The sequence below is a fragment of the Pundamilia nyererei genome, unplaced genomic scaffold (genome assembly GCF_000239375.1).
Source record: "Pundamilia nyererei isolate P.nyererei 1_Seehausen unplaced genomic scaffold, PunNye1.0 scaffold00042, whole genome shotgun sequence".
In the NCBI taxonomy this organism is placed as follows: domain Eukaryota; kingdom Metazoa; phylum Chordata; class Actinopteri; order Cichliformes; family Cichlidae; genus Pundamilia; species Pundamilia nyererei.
The window spans coordinates 2,981,498-3,007,403 of record NW_005187443.1 but is presented as its reverse complement, the minus strand read 5'-3'; the positions used below and the strand labels follow the sequence as shown (position 1 = coordinate 3,007,403).

The 25,906-nt window shown below is 41.0% G+C and overlaps 1 protein-coding gene across 4 annotated transcripts in view; it reads left to right on the top strand.

The window, feature by feature from the left end:
* dlgap4b (discs, large (Drosophila) homolog-associated protein 4b) overlaps window positions 1-25,906 on the top strand; it is a 127,373-nt gene that overhangs the window by 95,705 nt on the left and 5,762 nt on the right. For 3 of the 4 annotated variants that reach the window (XM_013910388.1, XM_013910387.1, XM_013910390.1), the window contains exons 4-12: window positions 6,985-8,279; window positions 8,457-8,671; window positions 9,945-10,046; window positions 10,773-10,917; window positions 12,058-12,313; window positions 12,609-12,761; window positions 21,392-21,831; window positions 22,443-22,531; window positions 23,883-24,355. In XM_013910388.1, the coding sequence (XP_013765842.1) occupies window positions 7,053-8,279; window positions 8,457-8,671; window positions 9,945-10,046; window positions 10,773-10,917; window positions 12,058-12,313; window positions 12,609-12,761; window positions 21,392-21,831; window positions 22,443-22,531; window positions 23,883-24,355 (3,100 nt within the window). In that variant the 5' untranslated portion in view covers window positions 6,985-7,052. The remainder of the gene's footprint in view (window positions 1-6,984; window positions 8,280-8,456; window positions 8,672-9,944; window positions 10,047-10,772; window positions 10,918-12,057; window positions 12,314-12,608; window positions 12,762-21,391; window positions 21,832-22,442; window positions 22,532-23,882; window positions 24,356-25,906) is intronic. The other variant, XM_013910389.1, reaches the window with a different exon arrangement.

The window sequence follows — 25,906 nt, the reverse complement described above, 5'->3', positions numbered from 1 at the left end:
ACAAATATCACAAGGTTCAAAGAGAATATAAGTTCACAGTTGTTTTTGTGTCTTTTGACTTTTGTATTTTAGCTTATCTCTAAATGTTCTATCAATGCCATAGTGATCGTTTGATATATGGACCTGCAGCGGAGTTTAGGCCCAGACACGGCTAGTGACGTCAGACTTAACGACCGGATAACCGTCGTTGCAACATTTGCACCTGCCACGAAGCTGTAGTGCACAGTTTTTCTGCTGATGTTGATGACAGAGGTGGTTTGGAAGGCTACAGTTATAGAGTCAGCAGAGCGCTGGTGACTTTCATGCACTAAGCGCCTCAACAGCCGGCAACCCCGCTCTGTAACTTTATGTAGCCTGACACTTTGTGGCTATGACTAAGCACTTCCATGTTGCACTAATACCACTCACAGCTGATTGTGGAACATCCAGGAGGGGAGAAATTTCATGAACTGATTTCTTGTAACCGTGACACCTTTCACAGGACCACACTTAGATTCACTGAGGTCTTTAGAACAACTCATTCTCTCACGAATGTTTGTAAAGGCATATTGCATGTCGATGGGGCTGAAAACACCTGAATTCAAAGATTAAGAGGCATGGCCCAGAACAGAACTCAATAGTTTTGAGGACATGGAAAGTTCCATCACTGCCATCAGAAGTAGTGAAGTGGTGCCACTGTCTTCCACTGACTTCCTTTCTGGCTCACAGTCTTTAGAGAAGGGCTAAAATGAGTGGGTCATCTATCACAACAGAGGGGAGAGTGGTAAATTTATAGCTGTGAAAATAGGCCAGAGCACAGCACTGATGGAATAGACTGTAATTAGGACAAGGTTAGCCTGCTTTGCTCACACACACACACCAATGCACATCCATGTACACTATTTATTATTAATAATATAACTCACACATGCATCCAGGTATGCATACGTGTGTGTGTTCGCTCACACACACATACACGAAATATTCAATTACTTTTCACCTGAACTTGCAAAACCCTTACAACATAAAACAAAGGTATGGAAATTCTAAGATCTCAGCCAGCCGTAGGCAATTATTATCTCTCACACGCATATGTCTCACATATTCACACTTATTTACACCTTCACACCTTTCTGGAATAAACACATGCATCAGACGTTACGCTGCCACACATCTCCTCCTCCAGTACCATCTGATTACCGTTCCCCTTCTTTGCTTTATCTAGGCACTCACTGAACTCATTGAAAAACTGACCTCATTGAACTCTTTTGCTCCCTTGGCAGCCATTTTTCTCCTTTTTTCTTTCTCTCTTTCTTTCTTTTCCTCCCTCTTACTGATTTCTGTTCTTTTGTTTTACTGGATTTTTACCTTCTCCCCAGTGCGCAGTTTACAACACATTGACTGATTTTCACACCTTCTCCTTCCTTTTAGATTGCTTTCATTTTCACTGCTGTCATATCCCACACCTTTCTCCCTACAGATTTTCCCTCACTTCCTTCTGTCCCTTCCTCCTCACCAGCAGTCTGTAAGCATTCATCTGTCTTGTTACATGTCTCACACACACACACACACACACACACACACACACACACACACACACACACACACACACACACACACACACACACACAAAGCTGCCCCCTGTCTTTCAGGGCAGTGCTGTAAGCCTATGGAGCAGATGGGCTCAGGGCTGACTGACTGAGCTGTGCTCTGACAAACTGCCTCTCTGGATATTGTTGCTCAGATGAGGGGATGATTTCCTTTCCACAGTGGCTCATCGAAAATTGTCCACCCACAGACTTGCCAATCTAAAAACTGGCAACTAGTCTAAAAATTTGAATACTTGTGCTACAGCTAAAACTTTTTTAATACAGAGTTTAGCAACGGTCTTAATATTTCCTCGATTCTTGGGTTTGCTAATTAATATACTGGGAATAGGAATTCTCGCTATGTATTAAATCAGGGCCCACATTTAAATTTGGAACTAGTTTTGTGCCAAGAACTATGCAAATTGAGTAATATTAATTATAATAGGAATTACTGAAATTTGTATTTAGGGTTTTTTCACTGTCAGTCAGTTTCATGTCAATGTAAGTGCACAGGCTTGTGCTTTTATATATTTTTATATTTGTATATGAAAAATACATTAATGTCCTAGACATTATACATTTACTTGCATTTTTCTGTTTTGTAGTGCTATTTTACTCTTACCCACACATTCCACGTGTAATCCGTATTACACGTGGAATGTGTTTACTAGTTTACTAGTTTATGTCTTATTTTCTACATACTGAGAAAGCATAATTGTCTTAAAGATAAAATCTTGAACTCAAGCATAAAAACTATTGTCATTGTTTCAGATGTCTGGGTTGTTGTTTTCATCTTCATTTAAATCATCATTTGAAGTCTAAACAATTTGAATTTAAAACCCACGATTCCATGAATGAAAAGCACAAAATATAACTCGACCGGCATATTGGCCAATTTTTAGCTATTTGCCAATGAATCTGTATCAGGATCATTAAGAGATGACGAATAAAAATTAAGAAAGTAAAGGAGAGACAGGAGAAGCACACTCTGACCCCATTATGAGTGTTGATGTTGTTTAGTTTGTCCTCCAAGTAGTGAAGCAGAGGCAGTGAAGGTGCATGACTTTAAATGGCAGGGGTCAACCACAGTGCACAAGAGAGGTGAAGAAGACAGCCAGGGTACAGGGGTTAAAAATCAGTGTGAGTGGTTATTTGTTGACAGAAGGATGGCAATGGCAGTGATGACTTTATTTATATATCAGATTTTGTTATACTTAAACTACTTATACTTAAACCCACCTCTTAATACAGAAGATAAAAACATAAACGCATAAGTAGGTTTACAGTGTATTAAGGATAGCCGCAAGAGTGAAAGGGACGGTTTAGTGAGACCTGCTGTGATGTTTGGTACAGAGACACTGCTGCTGACAAAAAGACTGGTGGCCAAGCTGGAGGTGGAAGAGCTGAAGATATTAAGATTTTCATTGGGAGTGACCAAGATGGACAAGATTAGAAATGAGTGTATCAGAGGGACAGTTCAGTTGGAGCAATTTGGAGACAGACAGGCAAGGTTGAGATGGTTCCAACCTGGGAAAAGGACGGATAGTGGATATATCAAAGAAAGCATGTTGAAGATGGAACAGGAGGACATGCAGAGGGTTGGTGTCAGAGAGGATGCTAGGAATAGGGCAGGTTGGAGCCAGATGATCCGCTGTGGCGACACCTAAAGAAGAAGCAGAAAAAGAAGTTAACACTTCCTGAATCAGAAGAATCCAAGCTGAAGTACAGTAGGTTCCTGAAATTATCCAACAAGGCCTTCATCTGTCTATCCATCCATTCTCTTTCACTTATCCGATTCAGGGTTATTGGGGGGCTGGAGCCTATCCTAGCTACCACAGGGTGAGAGCTGGGGTACACCCTAAGCAGGTCTGCCATAGTGTTTAATTGTGAATTTATCTTTATTTGAAATCCACACACATTTTCCGGAATCACACTGACACATTAAAAATCTGCAACAGATCAATTATTCTGTTAGCTCTGACTTGAACAAGTGAATTGTCAGGATAAATACTTCCGCATGCTGTATAAAAACATCAAAAAATAATGGAACTCGGCAGAAACACCAGTACAGCTTGTGTTGAGTGTGTCGCCCTCTTCTGGTTGACACTGTGAATTGCCTGTAGCCCTGACATTGTGATGGCTGAGAAACTGAGTAAGGTCATGAATTGGACACAATGCCAAACACTCCTTCTCCCATTGGAAGAGCAGATGGCAGCTCCCCAGTGCACAAGGCAGGGAGATGCCACCACCAGACGCTCAAGGGTGTAGAAGCACACACGAGCACAAGCGCATTAACATTCTTGGTATTCATGCATTTGTGTGCGCACCAGTAGTATACACTCGGAGCACCGAACGCACACACGCGGACTCGTGTCTAGGACCCAGCTAACAGAGGCTTGACCTAAATTCCTTAATTTCCAATGTCTGAGGGTTGAATTGTCTCTTCGCCTTTCTGTCACGCAGTGAAGTAAAGTTGTGGCAGGTTTGCATCATAAGCACTCACATCACTGGTTATATGTCACATATATACATTATCTGCCAAGCTTTATTTTGTTTAATGACAGTCATAGTAACATGCAGTGTCTACCAGTCCCATTGAGTCATGATGGTGAACTCAAGGCACCACGTTACCCAACGTTTCCATGTAAATCTAACTATAATATCTACTTTTCCACTGTAGCACAGAATGAACTATAGCTTGAACTTGAATGATTAATGTCATTATAAAGTATAAGCCTCTGTGACATGCACTGGTAAGCATCCCTATTTAAACCAAGCCTTCTAATAATAAACACTTCATTAGCACTTTTGTTAAATACGGATGCACTGCAATGATCGTCTGCTCAAAACATACAGGAAATGTCAATTAGCAGACAAATTTGCTGTGTGTATTTCACCGCATATCCTCGATTAGAGTGCTTGAGATCCTGGGCATTTAGGCACACAGATTTGTCACGTTGCCTCCAATACATAATAATAATGCGGCTATCAGTGTCAGTTTGAGCCATATTGGTTGACACACTGAGGAGGGTATGCTAAGCTTAGCTGAGTGGCATGTCACGGCAGGATATGAGTTAGCTAATGTGGTGTAAAAGGATTTAGAGGATTTGACCCTATCAGCGGAGATGGCACTCAGAAAGGCTCTGTTAATGACACTAAATGAGTCTGTGCCTGGAGCATGCTAATAATGGTGGAAATAAAACCAGTTCATAATTTATATGGAGATTTTTTTTGTTGCAATTTCTTTTTGGCAAATAGTTAATTGCAAAAAGTGTGTCAACGTGGTGCATACTTTTAAAGGTGAAGTAACACCAAATGTTTCGGTGCCTTCTCTGAAACAATGAATTGTAATCAACTCAAATTGCCCTTCAAATGAGGTGTAATTTTTAGGTGAGCTGCTTTGTCATCACTTATTGCCTGTCTCACACTGCACTGTGCCATTATCTGATTTTTATGCATGTTTGTAGCTCTCCTAAGGTGATAATAGAGATTTATAGCAAATATCTCCTCGCCATTTCTCCAAAGAAACTGTCTGATTGATAGAAACTATGACAGAGAAGAAGAAATGTCTGTTTCTGGTCTGGTGGTTGATTTCCAATTTGACTTTCAAATTTTATGAATAGGGAAGTGGTATAAAAAGCCATTAACTGCTAGGCTGACAATTCACATTAGCTTTCTCAATATGGAAACTGTGAATGATGAAAATTAAAGAGCAATGTTATTTTGACGATTGTTTTTTATGGAATGTGAGTACCTGACTAAAATTCAAATGAGGGAGTGATGGTTTTTATCTGGCCCGAACCCAAAACCTCCGTAGCAAACAGCAGTCTGCGTTTGTGCAGAGCGACTGTAAGTTAATACATTTTCAGGGAACTGTTGTTGTCCTGCAGAGCTGACTTTGTCTGAAAGTAATTAAGATTAAATGTGCTGTGCTGAATATAAGATTAAGTTTTAACAGTATTATTAGTTTTCCTTGCATCTGCTTCGGAGGTAGTCTCTAACATTAAGACATCCATATTTTATCCCAGTTTACCTCCAGTTTACAGCGTGATATCATAATATACTAACAGTATTTATTGAAAATGGCAATTAATTCAGTAGAAATGTACGTGTTTATTAGCTGTCTGCCAAAATGTACAAAGAATTATTCCAGTTATTAATTCACTCGACTGCACCAGCAGAGATAAGGAAGCAGCATGCTTTAAAAAGCTGAAATGTAATGTACTTACAGATGTATTTACAGATGCTCGGTGGGCTTGTTTACTATTCTTTTGGCTTAAAAAGTTAGCAGAAATTGAGTAGTAATAATTACACTATTCAGCTATTAATAACTACATATCCACACAGGATAACAAGCCTAATACCTGTCACTATCACCTTTGCATGATATCCCTCCATTATAATCGTTCATGGTCCATGACGAGAAGCGCCATTCTTGCTGCCCTGCCGGGCAGGGCATTGGCACAGCTTGACTAGGAGGACAAGAAGTTGTAGCTGCCAACTCCTGCCGCCCACCGCCCACTGGTCAAATCCTCTTTTACTGGTTTCACTATGACACTCTGCCCGCCATCCTTGGCTCACCATGCAAAGCTAGGACAGGAGCTTCATCACTCATGCCAGGGATACCCACTGGAGGTGGGAAGTGGAGAGAGAAGTGACAGTGGAAGAGGAGAGGGAAAGAGAAACAGATGGAATAAGAGAGAATGATACAAGCTGAAAGAAAGGGCTTTTACAGAGATTTGGCCATTGTGTATCACAACTTACCTGGAGGAGATACAGTGAGTCAGCCAGAGACAGCAGGTAGTGTTGTTAACTATAATTTTTTTAACTGCCTTAAGTGTGTAATATTATGTTTTGGATTTTTTTATTATTATTATTAAAGGAAAGGCCACAAAATCAAATCTTCTCATGTGTGCATTTGTTTGTGGGTACTCATGAAAGGAAATGTTTGTGCAATGATGATTGACCTTTTTTTTCTGAATGTGATTAGGCAGAAAAAGGAGATATTTGTTCGCTGGCAGCTGCAAAGACCCACATAAATGCAGAGGCGTCTCGAGGAACTCAGCGCTGTCAGCAGTTTTTCTCCTACTGATAATCTATGCCCTGACCCACAAGCTACTGCGCGCCTTTGTTTAACATGTTGTTTTTCTATCCATTTCTAGCATTTTAACACAGATGTTCACTGTGGGAGACAGTGGGAAGCTGGCTCATTCACTGTACAGACAAAAAAATGCCTTCCAGCTACTCTGTTTTAGTCTGGTTTAGCACAGAAGTGGGCGTATTTGTGTGGCCAAGCTGATATGGATGGTTGAGTTTGAGTGTTTGTGTTATGTGTTTTGTATAGTGCTGTATTAATCAGCTCTTAAACCTTTTTCCTTCTGTCTTTTTTGTTGGGTTGTTTGTCTCTCTTTTTTAGGAAATATCTTCAAAAGAATCTCTCTTCTGGCCTGGAGGTCTTCTAGAGGGTTGGACCTCCTCGCCATCATGAAAGGCTTAGGGACCAACCGCAGCAGACACCTGTCTGATTCCTGCGACACTTCTGCAGACCATTCAGAGGCCCTCTTTTCTCATAAGACCACCACACTTCCTCGCAGCCCTTACTTGCTGAGTCCCACAATGGACCACTATGGCACCATGGACCCCCACCTTTACTCTTCAGCCAACCCAAGCTCCCTTCCACCAGAATGCATGCTGCCCCTCAACAACCAGCTGTCCAACAGCAGCACCTTTCCTGGGATTCACTACAACTCCTATGACCAGTCTGATTTTTCTCCTCCTGGGGACAGTATCGGAGGAATAAGCACAGGGACCATGGGGACCTCCATGTCCATGGGCATGGGCATGGGGACGGGAATGGGCATGGGCATGGCAGGGCTGAGCGCACGAACACCTATGATTACAAGTGGCTCAGCAACAATATCACATCATATGACCAAGAACCAGACCCCACCAAGTCTGCTTGAGTTTGATAAACAGTTACCTGGCGGCCGTGATGGATTCAGCACATTGCAGTTTCACCGAACATCTGCTGCTGCTGCTGCCAAGCAGCGTACGGACAGTCCTGGTCGTATTCGTTACATGCTGCACTCAGTGCAGAAGCTCTTTGCGAAGTCGCAGTCCCTGGAGAGCCACAACATGAAAGGAAATGTTAACGGACGGTCGACCGGCAGTGGAGGAGGTTCATCTAGTACGGAGGATGGAGGGAAGCACAATCGCAGAGCCAAAAGTAAAGATCGGGGTACAAAATCAGAAGCAACTGCCAAGCGACGGCCACGCTCCAACATGTCGGGTTACTGGAGCTCGGACGATCTGGACAGCAGCGATTTGAGCAGCTACCACAACACCATGGCCATGATGACTCTCGGGCGTCCATCTGGCCCCGACAGCCACGGGGGGCAGAACAGATACATCCACAGTGGCTACAACACTATCAGCTCATCTAAAAGCAGCAGTGACTTAAAGTATCAGGCACTTCCTGGGCCAGGGGGTGGAGGAGGTGGTGGATTAAGTGGACTAGGTGGATTAAGTGGACCAGGAGGTTTGATGATGAATGATAGTGACTATATGAAAGGAGGGTCATGGTCCACATTAACCATGGGTCAACCAAGACAGGTTATTCAGAAGGGCTCAGCTACACTGGACAGGTCCATGCTCAAATCCAAGTCCTGTCAACAAGAACTAACCTGCAACTACCTACAGGTTGGAAGAAGGGTGAGTAGCCCACAAAGTAGAGTGGATAAAAAATTATATTCTGTCTATTTGTTGAGTGTTTACTGTATGTTTATATAAGCTATTACCATCAAGGGAAACACTTCAGTGCTTAGATAACAACATAGATCGTTAAAAACTGACTGAAGACTCATTTTGTTCACTTAATGGTGGCTATAGGGTGACTGGAGCAGCTCATTAGGTCGCAGCGGGGGTGCCAATGAAATCCCATGCCGGCGGATGCGGAGTGGTAGCTATGTGAAGGCAATGGGAGACATGGAAGACAGCGATGACTCTGAGGGAAGTCCCAAACCCTCACCAAAAACTGCTGCTCGGCGTCAGAGCTACCTCAGGGCTACCCAGCAGTCTCTGAGTGACCAGTTTCCCCCACGCAAGTAAGGGCACAAACTGAACTATGGTTTATTACACATTAGCATAAACAATAAGGGAGAAACCCTTTACATACAAACAAGGATCAAAGAAGAAGAAAGCGTATGGTTACCATTCATGAGAACAACTAGAAACCATGTCTGTTTCTACAGTCATGATAAGCTGAGAAAAATACAACATGTTGTTTTTAATGCATGACTATAGTCAGAAGAAAAGTTACTGATTGGCCCTTTAAAATGTATGTAGCCCCCCCCCCCCAAAAAAAATCTGCTGATTTTCAGAGAACGCCCAAAACACTTATTAGAACACACTGTTATAAATACTGATTGGCAAAAGCTCTTAACAATCAAACAACAGTAAAAAAAAAAAAAATCTATGGATACATACTGAAGCCCAGCCTCAGAACAGACACACACACACAAGTGCACACGTGTACACACAGTCCACGCTGCGCTTACTCACGCATAGAAGTGGTGTCAGACTCCCTGCTGCTGTCCACATGTCACTCTTACTATCATACCTCAGCTGTGATTTACCTACATACTATTGGCCATAGAAAGCGTCACTAAGATAATACGCTATACAATAGTGCAGTTTACACAATACGACACTGAGTTTTGCTTGCGTTCAGCCAGTAAATCAGCACAAATCAGCCCAATCGCTTTGACTAAGTGGGACTGTGGCTCACTTGCCTCTGAGTGACATGGTTTCTGGAGCAAAGCATTGCACAATGTGTGATGCAAGCACAGTGGGACATTGCTAATTGACTGTGCCTTTTCATGCAAGGCCAGAAAATATAGTCATATTGTTTCATTTTTATCCACAGCGATGTTACACTAATTTAAGCCACAGCTGTCATGCTTTCTAATGTATAATCAACTTTTCAAATATTGACTTGTTAGAGAAATGTATGAAATTTTAATACCCCGCGATAACATCTTTTCCCCCAGATTATCATGCTTTGACAAACTTTAGTGTATTTTGGGCTTGTTTTTGTCAGTGTCTATTACATTCATATACATACATGACACAAACCTTGATGCAATAATGTGTTGTATAGTTTCCTTTTGAGGTATCTTATGATTCTGGTTGGATCAGAGGCAGGTTGGGGGGGGGGGGGTGTTGATAATCATGGGCACAGCTTACCTACCAAACACACCGAGCAATTTAAAAATCTAGAATTACGCTTGAATGACTTACCCTAATACCCCCCTGCTAATTCCTGATCGTCCAACCCTACTTTCTTCCGTTCTGCGCCTACCTGATTGGCGTGAGCAGCAGAACCCTGGAATACACCTTTTTGCAAGGGGAGCTAGATGCCCTGTGGTCTCCACTCCACAGTGTGTCCTCTCTGCACCAGCTGGGCAGGTCAATGAGCAGGTTAGTGATAGGTCTGCAAGCCACTTCTCAGGGGCGCGGTGCAGAACACTTCAGATCGGATTGGTCTATGATCAGTGACTTTGCACTGCCCCCCTCAGATGTCTGAAAGTGGAAACTCCAAATGCAAAAATTCATGTCCTGCTGCCAACAACTGCTAACCTCCCGTAAGCTTGTAAATACCATCTGTCCAGTGCTTTTAGGTGGAAAGTAGCTTCAACACTATTCAAATTAGGGAATGAGGGGGACATCTGTGTCCATACACTTTGCCATGGCATTTTACTGCCATGTCACTATCACTGTGTGCCAACAAAGAACATGTATAACATACTATTTTTAGCTTAATAAAAACCTAAACATGTTTTGTCTTGGCACCATGATGGCATAGAACGCTGTGCACTGTACATGCCTCGCCTGACATCATTGGCTTTGCATGCTGGGATGCTAAAATGACTAATGCTAAAATTAGATGAAACAGAGATGAGATTTGGAGCATCAAAGTGGGAATTAAAGGGATGACTTCAATAATAAACTTGTCCTCCTTTTATCTCTCTTTCAATTTCTGGTTTTGCTGGTCACTCATTTTCTCCCTTGATCAACGTTTTCCCTTCTGCCTCTCTGTCATCGTGCATTAGCAACAGCATATCCTGTTTACAATCATTTTCCATCCGTTTTTCTACTTAGACTTCATATCCCTAAAGGATATCTTTTGGTTACTTCCCTTCCCAGCTGTCTTCCAGCTCTCAGAGAGTTCTCCAATAATCGCAGCCTAGACAACCTAGACTGTATTGGGAGTATAGGCTCATCTTTGCCACCATGGGACGACGATGACTTCAGCCAGGCTTGCAGTACCTTGGGCAGGCGCATGGGACAGGTCAGTGTTTTCCTGGAAGACTGACAGGGAAAATGTGGCGTCTCTTATCTTTCAGAGGTTAAAAAAATGTTTTCCATTTCTGCCTGTGTCTCATTTGCTTCCATTATCTTCCTAATGAGTTCCGAGTGCATTTGTTCTCGATCATAATTTACATCATTTGGCTCCTGGCAAACTTTCTACTCTCACATCACCAGTCAAAGACCCTTTTGTCTGCCTCGAGCTACACTCGTTTATTTAGTATAATTTACATTTTCACAGATACAGCCCGAACGGCTGTAATAAAACGAGCTCCCAGCGAACAAAGATTCCCTATTTTCTGACTGCATCTCACTGATAGTTTAAATTTCCAGTTCGTCCACTTACATAAGAACTATTAGCCTCCCAATGTCAAGGTCGGTGAGATGATGAACAACTGTGCAGCGTGGCTCTGATCTTCCTCAGTGAAATGAGGCAGTGCAGGCTATTAGTACAGGATTTACAGCCAATCTCCGACAGCTCACTCACTGCATTACAACACATTCGCCCAGTATATCAATTTAGGGATTGAACTTACATGCACAGTAGCGAGCCATGCAAATTCGTTATGCATTATATTTTTAACTTAGTGATGGACTTTTTCCAGAGCAGAAAAATTCAAATTACCTGAAACATTTACATGATTGTGCCAATGTGTGCTGACACTCACCTTTAGAAAAGTCAGAGCAAAAGATGAATTTATATGAGCATTGAGTCACTACATGAAAAAAGTCACATCTGTTGCCTTATTGTTTGTTTGTTTTTGTTTGTTTCTTTATTTTTAGCATTATTGTTGTACAGTTTTATGTGAGGAAAAAAATTTAAATAACGGTGCAGATCACTAGAAGAAAAAATGACTTTAATGCATACAAATGTAGCCTATAAAGTAAATCAGTCTAATATATCATTATTGGACATCATAAAAATGCATTTATAGCAAATTCGACATACCCTTAACCATACACACATTTGCACAAGTGCACACATTTGGTGGTTTTACTGCACATCCAGAGGCTACTCCTAGCAGCTACTCTCAAGGCAGCCGCCTTGAGTGCGAGGAGCAGCTTCAGTGAACAAAATAACTACTGCTACATCTTCTTTTGTTTTGTTTTTCCTTCACTCTAGCTACGAGACCTAGAAAGGAGCCATCATTATGAAGACCGCAGCTCAGATTCTACATTTAGAGATTCCCGTTCCCATTCTCAGGACAACTCAGAGCCTCCAGACCTACCCATGCCAACGTGCTTCCGATCCCGCAGCCACAGCTACCTGAGAGCCATCCAGGCTGGCTGTTCCCAAGACGACGAAGTTGCATCCATTGACTCGGGCTGCTCTCCGCCTCCCATTGACACCACGGTTCGCACCTACAGCACCAGCACTGGTAAGTCCCAGACTGAAAAACTGATGGTAAATTGCAGATTTTTTATAAAACGATATAGGAAGAGTCATTGCCACAAATCACAGTAATGTGTTCCCAAACTGATAAAACCATTTTCTTTCACTCCTTTTCAAGTGTGACACAATCACATGAGCCCAAATTCTTTGCTTTGCTTTGTGTTTTCCATGGTAGTAGTTTGAATGTTCATTATAACCTTGGTCTTTGGCGGGCAACTGATCCTCCAGCATGCACGCAGCGTTACATGCAGCTCAAATGCAGCCTTTTTTGCCCATGCTAGACGAACTTTCTGGACAATGGAAGACATGGAAAGAACAGTTTGGCTCTTACCTGAGAGCCACAGGCTTGGACAAAGAACCAAAGGAGAAACAACTTGCAATTTTTCTTCAGCGTTTTGGGACAGACAGACCACACATCCTACCCCCACGCACAGGTAACAACGTGAAACCAACCCCTTTCCCCCCTAAAATCATTCTATCCATTTACCACTTCATGAACTACAAAGAAAAATAAATAAATGAAATGTTTATCAGTACAAATATAAAGTTGTCAAACTGCTGGACAGAGACTAGATTAAAATCATACTCTAAGTATACATTACTGTGTAACTTGTCATTACAGGACATGGTAGCACAAGAAGACAGTGAGCAGTTTGTTTGCTAACCTAACTTTTAATTTCACAGGAATGTTTTACTGGTTGTTGACATCTCAGTGGCCCCTGATGCATATTCCTAGGCTATGGGTTACTATTAAAAAACAAACAAACGAACAAACAAACAAAAACATCCACTTTGTGGCGCTCTTCACACAGTGTGTAGGTCACAGACCACATGCTGCTTTCATGGTAATGAAACTTTTCAGTGCTACTTGGGGATTATTCTGTAGCTTCAGTCTACATATTTTAACCAAGGATTTGTTTTTTGTTTTTTTAATTAAACGTGTTTACTTGTGCATAAACACAATAGGAAAAATTAGCTTGTCTGTTGTTTTGTTTTTCAAAAAATATTGCATTAAAACTTACAAAAATTAAAATTACATTTGAGAAATTAAATCCAATTTAATTTCTGATTATCAGAGTTTAGAGTGTAGACATCAGATAGAGTTGCTTTTTTTGTTGTATAAGAAGCAATCAGATATTTTTCTTAAAAGGGTCTTTGTTGCAGTTATACTAATACTTAATTTACTTGTGCAAAATTTAAGGCATTATGAATATGGTTGTGTAAAGTATATTTAATGTCGTAAAGTGTCTAGAATTGCATTTTAGAGCAGTGGAACAGAATTAAAACTAACACTTTCATTGGCAGCAAGCCTGTGATCTTGCAAAACTTTACAGTTAGAAAAAGAAAATTTCATTTTAGATCTAATTTTATTTCAGTTGTTGTTATCCTTACTGTATTTTTTATGTCTGAATTTTAAAAAAAAAAGTTGTAGGACCTTGCCGATGCTATTATTAGCATTAAAAAAAATGGGGGAAAAAGAAAGAAAAGAAAAAAGCTTTTGGTCTTCTGACGGTGGTGATAGAATGTCCGAGGTGCTCCTGAAGGCATCAAGTAGAGCTGCCACCACGCCTCCCTGGAGCTCAGAGAGACGCTCCAAACAAAAGGCAACAAAACCCGACTTTTCGTTTCCACAGGCGTGACAGGTAGTGCGTGTCGACAGCTGTCATTGAAACAATCTAAGTCTTTACTCAAGACACTTCGTGTGTGTTTTTGACTGCGCTGTGAGAACAGGGTAAGTAAACTAACCGTTCTCAGCTTACTGTTTACACGTTATCATCAATTAAGCTCAAGTTTGGTGTCCCGGCTTGTTCGGTGACAGGATGACGTTTAGCTGTTGCCCACGGAAACGGACGTATGCTTTGTGGTGTTAGGACGATAATTGAGCATTCCCGTTGATAGTTTGTGCTGGTGTTTCTGAGCATAAGTCTAAGTGGACGGCTAGATGTATTCACTTGTCTTCATTAAAATTGGCCTGCACAGGGGGATTTTTTAAGGGCTGCCCCAATATTCGCCCAAATGTTGGTTTAGAGCCCTTTTCAGGTTACATTTAAGGTTCTGCAGTTTTGTAACTGTGAAAAATCTGTCTGTGTCCTGATGATGGTTTCGATGACAAGGGAGTGGTGGTCATGGTTACAGGTAGTGTTGTGTGTTTCTTGTGATGTTAATGGATTAAACTGTACATAATCCATACTTTGCTGATAAACCCAGCATCACAGTTCACCTCATGCTGTTTCTGAACCATCAGTGTCACTTGAACCAGTTGTTGTTACTGATCCAGTGTTTATATTGGTTTTGGCTGAGCTGGAGCTGTCATCCACTATGTTCAGTTTTTCCAGTCTTTATTGAGAATGTGGTTGTGTCCTGGTTTATTAAATAAGCATTTTGGGATGAAGATTAGTGTGTTCTTTAGTAAAGTTGTGTACCCTTTAACATGATGGATTATATGCTGGATTATAGCTGGTGTGCTGGTATCTTAAGGCTTTGGTTTTTACCTTGTTGTGTGCTTAATTATTTAATTACTATTGCAATATTCTCCCTGAGGGGGAACTTTAACTCACTCAAGCTTCTAAAACGAATTGATCAAATGTTCCAAACCCGATGTTGGGAAAAGCCCTTCAAACAGTGGTAGCTTTGTGGGAACTACCAAATAGTAAAAAGCTATTTAGAGAAAGGAGATTGCTGTTTGTCCTGTAGCACATGTCCCATTTTTCTTTTCTCTCAGTTTGGGATTTATTCTTTATTCTTTAGTTAAGGTTTAATAAATTGGGATGGTTTTTAAAACTGATTTATATCCTCCTAAAACCTCAGCAATTCTTTTTTTGTCCTCTGTTAGGGATATGAGTCTAAGACCTCTACATCAAGTACCATGAATGCAATCTATACGAGTCCTACTTTACTGTCAAGATGACATCCTGGTCTTTCTATTGATCCCAATTTGTTCTCTGTCAATTAAATTTCAATCATACTGAAAACTGGTTGAAATAATTTTTTTGGATGAAACATGAAAACGGGACAATACTGACTGAGACCACCAAAGAGGTGGTCCTCAAGCTACATCAAGCTGAAAATGGGCAACCAGGTGTTTTTAAATAAATAAATGTCAAAGCACACAAACCACCTGCAAAGGTTTATCTCTGAAGGTAGCATTAAAACCAAACATTAAAAACACCAGCTTAAATCATTCTTCAGCATATCTGTGTTCACAGCATGACTCAGATAACCTATGCTCTAAATTTACTGGCTCCTAGTTATAGATCGAGACAGATTCTTCAAGCTTACTCACTCCAGAGTAAAACTTGATCTTCATGCCTCAGATAAGGACGGAAAGAATAAAGCCTTCTGAAAGGTAATGTAACAAGGCTGCCTCATTCTGCTGATGCAATAGAAATTTCCTTCACAGGCCAGTGTCTTGTGCGGCAGAGCCCTACTTTTTACAGAAATTCTTATCCATACAGTGGGGGAAATAATTATTTGATCCAGTACTGAATTTGTAAGTTAGCTCGCTTCCAAAGAAAGGAGCAGTCTCAAATTTTTATGGTAGTTTTATTTTTAAAGGAGAGAGACAGAATATCAACCAAAAATCCAGAAAAAAAACACATCAAATAAAAGTTACAAACATGTCGTTGAATGAAACAAGTATTTGTTCGCCTACAACGCAGCCACAATTCTGGCTCCCAAAATTTCTCTATATGCTCACGTGACAAACAATTTACAGTATATTACAGATACTACTAATCTCAACTTGTTTTGTGTACAAAGCACTTCTGTCAACAGAATCAATTTCTTCCATTCCAACCTTTCCGCCAAAGTGGGAAAGACTAAAGAGGTGTCAGAGTATGTCACGGGAACGCAAGACCATCAACAATGATGAGAACGTGACAACTGCTCGTGCGATTATTCAGAACTGGAAGAAATATAAAATCGGTCACAATCATGCAAAATTTTTCCTCGTAGGGTGAAGATGATTATGAGAAAGATGGTGGATCAGCCGAAAAACACATGAGAGGAGCTTGTTAGTGATCTGAAGATAGTTAGGACCTCAGTCACCAAGAACACCATCGCTAACGCACTATACTACATAGGAATGTGGTACTATAAGTTTCTCCTGCTCAAGAAGTTTGACAGTGAACATCGAAATAATTCAGTGAAAATTTGGCAGAAAGTGCTGTGGTCAGATGAAACTAAAATCGAGCTCTTTGGCACCAACTTGACCCGTCGTGTTTGAAGGACAAGAAATGCTGAGTGCGATCCAACGAACACCATCCCCGCAGTCAAGCACTGAGATGGAAACATCGTTTAGAGCTATTTTTCTCTTAAGGGTACAGGATAACTTCACCGCACTGGTGGTTGAGAAAACTGCCATAACTAATAGAGACTGTTAACCTCATTGTAAGTGAGCAAACCTACAAATTGAGCAGCAGATGAAATAATTATTTCCCACAACGCTATTGTGTCTCAATTGAAGATTAATCTAATTTTTTTTTAACAACAACAACAATTGATGCAGCATGTTGCTTTCAACCATAATGCTGAAATTATCTAAAAAAAATCTAGATATCAAAACATTTTTTCAGCAATCTGCTTTTTTTCTCTCTCTCCTTTGTTAATTTTTTTACTCCAAAGACCAACTATATGTTTTTAATTCAGTGCATCCCTGTTGAGGGTTATTTTGTGTAACTAAAAGGCAGCAGTTTTTGGCTTCATGTCTGTTTTGTAGCTCTTTTCTGCAGTTCTGAACAAAAGCTTAGGGTTAGAAAGAGCTGGCTGCACTTTTGTTATACAATTTTAAAATAAGATGTTTCTGTTTCCACAGCTGTGTATGCCTGTGTGGCTGAAATCTTTAACCTAAGCAAGTACAGGAGACAGTCTGATGAGAGAATGTGCTACTTGCTGTTCCTCTGTTGTTAATGCGTTTCTGCACTGCACTCTTTCTGATAGCAACAGGCTTTCTACATCTGTTTTCTGTGCTATCATACAGTTGACTTTTTACACTTTGCTCATTAAGCTGTATGAACAACAGTGGATTGTGTGGGTAAACTCTAGACTTGTTAAAAACCGGTTGTGTCACTCGTGTGGTTATGGATGCCATTGCTGATCTGTATGTGGAGGAATCTGCAGTCTCGTGGGAACACTGTGGCAGCGACGGTGCTCAAAAAGACACTGGAAAAAATGTTTGACAGTTTGTCAAGTAGACACAAGGTTCGACACAAGGCCTTCCTACCACTGCCCATCTAAAATATACCGTCTTTGGAATTAATGTTATTTATTCGACAACATACTGATTGTATTTGAGCGTCCCGTTTGTTGTGCGCAGCTCTGCTGATTTATCTCCTGACTAATCTCAGAGGCAGATGTCAGTTATGACAGTTACGTGAGTAAAGCAGATTCGGCGGCATTAAGAGTTAAGAGGGTGAATTCTGGTCAGATGACGAAAGCGTGATGTGACACTTGGAGATCTGCGGGGCAGGTGTCCAAAGACAGACATGCACACTATCTATGCCCTCTAACACCTCGTCACGGTGACAGTTACCCCGCACGCTGGGATGCATTAGTAGTGCCAGCGCACCACATCACACGCTGTGCTCTGCCTAGTGTCTAACTCGCGTTAGAAAAAGGAGAGGAAACGTGGACTTTTCAGCTGTATCAGTGAGGATGTTGGTCATTCTTGGTGGATAGTGACGTGCATAGCTATGATGAATGTTAAAGTGAACGTTTCTTGAATGACATTTGTTTGACAGTGTTTGTGTGCAAAGATGCCAGACACTTTACAGTTTTTGTTTTGTCAGCTTTCAGGCTAGCTCAGAGTTGGTGCCTTCCATCTTTGAAATGTGTGTTTCAATGCATCAACTATCGATGCATCAGGTCAACAAGAAGAACCGTTACAAGTTTTTAAGGCTGATGAGGAAACTCAAATCTGATATTTGTTAAGCTCTACAAATGGCTGATTATGCAAAAGTCAGCGAATAATTGTGCTGAATAATCGTGTTCTCGATATTGACCGTTATGACTATTCAGGCTTTCGCCATATTGGCAACACCAGTGGATCCTTTATTGTCAGTTTATGTTTCCTATTAGGAAAGGGTGTGTAAAAGGGTGTGCATGTTCGCACTCCTGTCTGTGAAAGGAAGAAGACACGCTCTATGTCTGGAGGTGGGCCAGTTTAGGTGTGGACTGGGTATCATCTCCGCTGTTTATTAATGCTGTCATTGTTCAGGCTTCTCTGGAATGTCATCTTGAGTGCATCGCTGTTTAGTGTCACAGCGGGGACAAAGGGCAGCAGTCACAAGCGAGACTTCTTGGCTGTTGACAGGTATTAGTCTGTCAGTAGGAAGTATTGTATTTTCGATTTTTCCAGACGTTTATCTTCACAGTCCTGAATTACTCCATACAGACTTTTTTTGTGCTATTAAATAAAGTAACAGCACTGTTTTTAGATTGGAAAAAGAACTCTCTGTATTCATACATCTTGGACTGCCAGAAGGACCTTAGATCTAGTGACAGTCCAGTACTTCAGGCTGGTAACTGACAGCAAATTGACAAAATTGACTCGCACTTTATCAGATTAAACTGACTCAATAATATGTACGAGGTCAGATGAGCTGTGAGTGTGTGTATGTGAGTGTTTGGAGGTAAAGATAAGGAGCAGATTGAACAAATGACCCTTTTGTTAGTGATTCAGAGCAGCTCACATGTTTGCTGCAGGGCTTTTTAAAAACCCTTCTTGGAATTTTGACCGCAGCTTTCAGTGAAACCTGATGAAGCATAAAAAATGTTGAATGGAGTTCACCAGATGCTGTTGTGTTGTTTCTTCTAATCTAAAATGTAAAATTTAGCACGTGACTATATGAATCTGTGATCATGTCCTGCTGTTGTGCCACGTTTTACACTTTGATTAAGTGGTAGTGAAGCTAAGCCTGACTATAATGTTAAATAGGCCAAGTTTAAATTTATATTAAGGCGTTATATATTATATCTAATGCATGAGTTTTTGTGACTTTTTGAGACTTTCACATCATCAGTGTGCTTTTAACAAATCTGATACAATTAAAACTCATATATGCAAATATTTACTTGATTTTATTTTATTTTATCAGAACGTAAAATAAAGTAAACAGTCTCATTTAAAAAAAAATTGAATTTTCTGGCAATTATTTCATGGTTCAGGCTTTAAAAGGTAAGTTTCTTCTCTCAACTTCAAAGGCTCTTCTCAGTGCCAACTCTCTTCCGTGGTTTTTTCCTCATTCCTCTGTTTTTCCTCATGTGATGTCAAATAAATCATCTATTTGAGGGATTACACAGCAACCAAAGGGTTTACAGTGCTGTTTAGATTAGACATTTTTAGTGGTACTCCATCGCACTCTGCCATTGCTGTGTGTGTAGCATGAGGGGAATAGTGGTCTCTTCTACAGAGTCCTTGTGTTTAAATTAACTATAGAAGCCTGTGAGTGTGTTTACATGATCTTAATGGGAATCTGTAGCCTGACTGAACATCTATATAGCTTGTGATTGATGACTGGATTATACGCAGCTCCAGAATGGCCAAATGTTCTATTCTTAAAAAGATTTATATCACAAATTCTTCTTCTGATTTTACTAATATAGATCAGAGGGAAATGAAAGCTATAAAGAAAACTGAATGAATGGCCATGCTAGCATTGAATCATTGTGGTCTAATAGGCAGAGGGCAGACGTTGGTATGAGCTGGAAAATCTGCTTTTTATATTGCGTGATGGTCTCATGTTGTGTGGATTTCATGTAAACTAACACAAACTGTTACCAGTATAAGGAGCTTGGCTTGAGAATTTTAACCCCTGTATATGGTACGCTGCCATGTGACCATGAAACTGGAGCATTGCGACGCGGTGGAGTATTAACACACAGCTAGCATATTTGTTTTGTTGGTGCAGCATTGAACATGTCAAAGCGTACAGACGCGAGCCCCTTTCAGATGAGCGCTTCTTTCCATTGATCTGATGGCATCTGAACGCGTCGGGCTAGATGAGCGTCTGACTGGGCACTCTGGTTACTTTTCGCCACGGCAATCTAACTCGCTCAGTCAGAGTGTGAGGTGCGTAGGGAGCTATTGTCACATGCAGCACACACACGCTTACATTGATTTAGTTACTGAGATCGATATTAACATGTATAGTTACACTTAATGAGTTAATGCTTACAGTTTTCATTAATATAGGTGCAAAAAGTATTTTCTCACGAGTGCAATGGTGCTCTCCACCACTGTCACTGGTGTATCTGACAGAACATTAAAAGTGACCTGTGTCAGGGTCACTGCAAAAAGCTTATGTATCCCATGTTTGAAAAGCCCAGCTGCTTGCTTTTTTTGTGTCTTGCCAAATTGACATTTATTACTCAACATGCTGTAACAACAAGCATAAATGCACTATTAAAGGTGGTGGAAAGAGAGAATATTTTACTTGTAAAGGTGTTGTAAAAATGTTAATTGCATGTTATCTCTTACTACACAGATTTTATTTGAGTGGTTTTCTCCCTCTTTTGTGAATACATTCTCTCTGCGTTATCTTTTATGACTGGAGGGCATTTTTGGACTGTCATTAGTGAGCACTGCAGATAAATCTATCTCCCTCAGCTGTTCTACCATATTTGGCTTTGAGTGTCAAGTGGCCAGCAATTGGTTTACTGATTTCATCACCTGTCTTGTGATTGAGTCTTTGAAGCACACGGGGTGTGTGTGATTTAATTTAGCAACCTTTATGGGATGATAAGTTTGTTCAATTTTCTGCCTGATTAGATTTTCCACTTAATGGGATGCTTCCCCAGTTCAGCTGTAGCTCCAGCTTTCATGCAACAGTGTCTCTGTGTGTTTATGTGCAGCTGAAGAGTTTTGCTTTGGACATACCCTGCATTACCCTGATAAACAAATGGGTAATGCAGTAAGCTGTTTGCAGTTCTACTTGTGCATTTTATTCTCATTGATTCCTCCTTGTTTTGTGTTCACAATCCCTAGAAGTCACTGGCCAGTTCACTGAAACTCTTATTTATAATCCTTCTCTTCTAATTTCTCCCTCTCTGCTCTTTTCTCCTTCAGTCTCCTCGTGCATAACCACCTGTAAGAAAGCAGCTCCTCCACCAGTGCCACCCCGTACAACCTCCAAGCCCTACATCTCAGTGACCGTGCAGAGCAGCACAGAATCGGCCCAGGACAACTACTTGGACCAGCAGGACAGGAGGTCAGAGGTCAACAGCCAATCTAGCCACGCTCAAAGCAATTCTTCTGACAGCCTTGACAGCACCCGTGCCAACAGCCTGGCCCGGGGCATTCCCCGCCCTCCGCACATCATCCCCACTCCTATTGCTACCCCGAGAGAACCAATTGCCCCCGCTACTGCAAATGCTTCCACTGAGACAAGTGACTCTGTAGTCCAGCACGAACCCCTAAAATCGGGATTTAATAAAGGAAATCTTGCAGCAGAGGAGCCCCTAGTAGTCCCGGTGCCCAGGCGGAAACTTTCCTCCATTGGCATACAGGTACGACAGGGGTGGCTGTACCACTGTTGCACAGTTGTGTAGAAATCAGACGTTAACTACACATCTAACACAGAGCGGTGCCAATAGTCACATCCTTGACTGAAGTGTAACTCGTTTTGCCTGCTGAGCTTGAATCCAGGAAAAAGCTAATTTTGTTCATGATCTCTGTCTAAGTGTTTCCCATCAAACCTAAAAGTATGCCTGGAAGTTAAAGGTGTCATTACTGTGACTCTCGCTCTCTCATTACACCTGGCGAGAGCAATCTTTTTATTTATTTATTTTTTTTTCTGTGGTATTGAAGCCAAACCACATATTTTTGCTTCACCTTCTTCTCACTTTCTGTTCTGAAGCGGAAATATTTTATCCATTTTCCAGATCCGGCTCTCAGTGACTCATTTAGAACAACCTTTGGTTTCGACATTGTATTGAAACCAAGCATAAATTATACAGGTTTTTTTTTCTTTTCAGTTTTTCCACTAGTGTTTTGTTTTGTCACTCTGGAATGCCAGCTAGTAGCCATTGCTCTGTGCCATATTAATTGATTCGTGATCGTAGTTTTGACAAAACATTTGACTATATTTTTGTTTGTGTCATTGTTCCTTACTTTTCAGGTGGACTGTATTCAGGAAGTTGCACGAGAAGAGACTCCTCCCCTGACCAGATTTCAATCAATTGGAGTACAGGTGGAGGACGGGTGGCAGTAAGTCCTCTTCCTGTCCTTTTAACAACGTGAGGAATTTATATTATAGCCACACATACTCCTCTGACTGTTCTTTCCCTTTCCAGGAGCTTTGTAGATGTTAAAACACCCTCATTGTCTTTGTGTGTTGTGTTTTCAACATTGAACGCAACATTGAACCATATTCCTATAATGAATATTAACTACTCAAAGATCCCCTCCGGGCATGTTCAAATAAACAAAAATATTAATCATGTGTAATGTAATGGGGGGGATTAATTACTCACCTAGAAATTCTTAAAAGCCTCCTACATTGAATTCAAATTGTCAAATATGAAGCTATTTTTTGTCTTAATTGAAATGTTTAACTGCTGGTTGTAAGGCTCCTCATTCATTACTTTCTGTGAGTGATAATTGTGCAGCAGACCCAAATTATCTTAGTTTGCTAAAGTCTGTCTTTTGAACTCAACTTGTAGCAAGTAAATGTGAAAATAGTCTTGAAGTGTTGCACTGTGAACATGCATAATGCAGTTAAATGTGAAATGTGCACACAATTTAAACTTGCCACAGGGTGATGACTCACACTTTTTCTACAGATTATATTCAAGTGCTGCAGACAGTCTGGAAAGTGCAGATTGAGTGTTTTACGCATTTATTAGGCGTGTATACAATCAGGTATCTTGTATAGTAAGTGACTGTCTGCTTTCTTGTCTCCTTACAGTCTTTTGCAAAGTGCTTGAATATAATCAAGATAACAGAGAACAGGGCAAATGCACGTCTGTCTCTGGCAGCTAGTTTTGGCTACGCACCGCGGGAAACTTTAAATATGTCTCTTTTTAATGTGTGGTTAAGATTCATTTGTTTGGTGCAGTGCATTCTGTGACCTGTTTGTATTTTGCTGGTATTGTGCTATGTGACTCTGTTATGTCAGTTTTGGTGCAATGATTCTGTCATTCTTCAGGGGTTTTTTTTTTTTCTCCCTCTTCTTTATGTTTCATTATTTGACTGAACGCAAACCTCCTTATGTTCATTTTCTGACTGATAACAGTAATGCTCAGTCATTGCATCCATCATATCTAATCAGCCTTAGAAAAACAAGAAGCTAGAGTTCCAATCCTCACAAATCATTTGATGCTGGTCTGAGTGCATCATAATGTATGCAAGGCCCAGACTCCATTAGATCCTCTGTATTTATAATGTCTACATTCACCAGTGGAATTGGCTCACTGTTTAAACTAAGAAAGACCTGTTTGTTCCAGTAAGGAGTAAACAGGTTTTCTTTGTTAATGCTGTGCACATAAAATGTCACAATGTTCTTCTTCTAATTATGAAAAAAGGCAAATTTATCACAGTGTCAAATACTTTTTTTCAGGCTCAGTCACTCCAGCAGCATGGCCTCAAAACACGAAACAGACTCAGACACGCAGGACATCTCTATCATCTCCCATGTAATTAATGCCAAACCCACTGAGAAGAAAGTCATGGTCAATTGTGCCAGTCAGTCCATGAGCTCCCCTCCTGGACGAGACTCTTTAGACAGTGCCGACCCCACCTCTTCACCTCCACCTCCCAGGCAGATTCTCAACCGCTCCACCACAAGAAGCAGCTCTTCCTCTTTTTCGGAAAGTCTGGACCCAGCGTTGGACCCCTCTTCTCTTCCACCGCCAGACCCCTGGCTGGACAGCGGGAATAACAGCAGTGTCCCTCAGAGCGGAGGAGGGGGAACGCTGTGTCGGAGGGACGGCCAGTGGTTCTTGAAGCTGCTGCAGGCCGAGACGGGACGCATGGAAGGCTGGTGCCAGCAGATGGAACAGGAAACCAAAGATAACCAGCTCTCAGAAGAGGGTAAGGATGGCAGGGTGCTCACTGTAACACAGTTTTCTCATTGTTTAAGTACCTCTGCCAGCTGGAGAAGGTTGCAGAATAGAAAAAGCATAAATCAGTTTACTTTGTTGTCTCAGATATGGTTTTGGTTGTGTTGACACATTTTGTTATTGTCTGGAACAGAGAGTGTTAAATTCACAGCAGTGCCTATGACTCCTGGGTATTGTTGTATACCACAATGGCAAAATTACAGGAAGAAAAGCAAAATTTCTCAGAAATAAACATGAACTAATTAAACCTCGTGACCATAAACCAAATTCACAAGTTCATTGCACTACCAGGGATAGTTTTGTGTGCAGTAACATAAAGGAAATTGTTTAAAAATTCATACGTAAATCAATCGGGACACACTCCTGAAAAAATCATAACCCTGCGATTGCTCTGGTTTCCTCCCACACTCCCAGAATAATAGACTGAGCTATGGTGGCCATAGTTTTATCGGTCACATAAACCCTAAACAGTCAGTTTCTTCAGGTTAGCTCTGTGATGGGCTGGTGACCTGTCCTCTCACTGCCCTAAGTTGAATGAATGGATGGCATATTCCAAAGATATTTAGGGTAATTGTGTCATGGCATATGTCTGTGTAGGTTCTCGTCCTGGTCATCGTTATTTAAGTAGATTAGAAAGAGCTTGAAAAGAAAAAACTCAACTTTTTTGAGTTTATTGAAGACATTTCACCTCTTATCTCAAAAACTATGTTATGACATAGTTTGTCCAGTAGGATGCGCTCTTACTCTAGTATTTACAAGAGTCAGCAGGAGTAAGCAGAGTCTGCAGCACATGTAGTTGAGTCCACTTTACAGCTCAGCAGACCGTGGTGCAGAGGCTTTGATAGCAGGCTAAGTTGCTAACTGTGATCAGGAGTAGCTTTTTCATACATAAAAATGTTTTTAAGTAAAACATGTTTGTTCTTTATAGTTTTTCTTGCAGATAAAGTGGTTGCATATGTGTTACTGCATAGGGATGTTTTTCATTATAAGCTAGAGATACAAACACACAATTAAAACACTTTTTTTTTCCATTTAAAATTTGAAACTTTCTATCTATGGTTGACATAGCCATAATTTAAGCCAGAAAGTTCCAGAAAGAGCACGCCAAGGCTAAATGTCAAATCACTACCGAAGCGCTTCAGCTCTTCCAAACGTCTGTTGTTGTCTCGCTCCGGCACTTGGTGTGGAGCTCTGTTTATGGGGTCTTGCCTCAAGGCCTCTTCTCACTCTTATCAGAGTTGCACAGCATGGCAGGGATGAGGCGGTAATACCTGGGGTTACCGCACACAAACGGGCCTCTAATCTCCAGAATTACACAAATCTAGTCTGGACCTGATTAAACCCCCAGATTAGATTAATGCCTCCACATCAGCCTGTGGCATAGAGCAAATACACACAGTACACACAAGCAGGGCTGTAGGTGGTCAATATTCAGACAAGGCCCTTTCCTATATTTGACTATAAATTTGACATATACTCAGGTGTGTGTGTGTGTGTGTGTGTGTGTGTGTGTGTGTGTGTG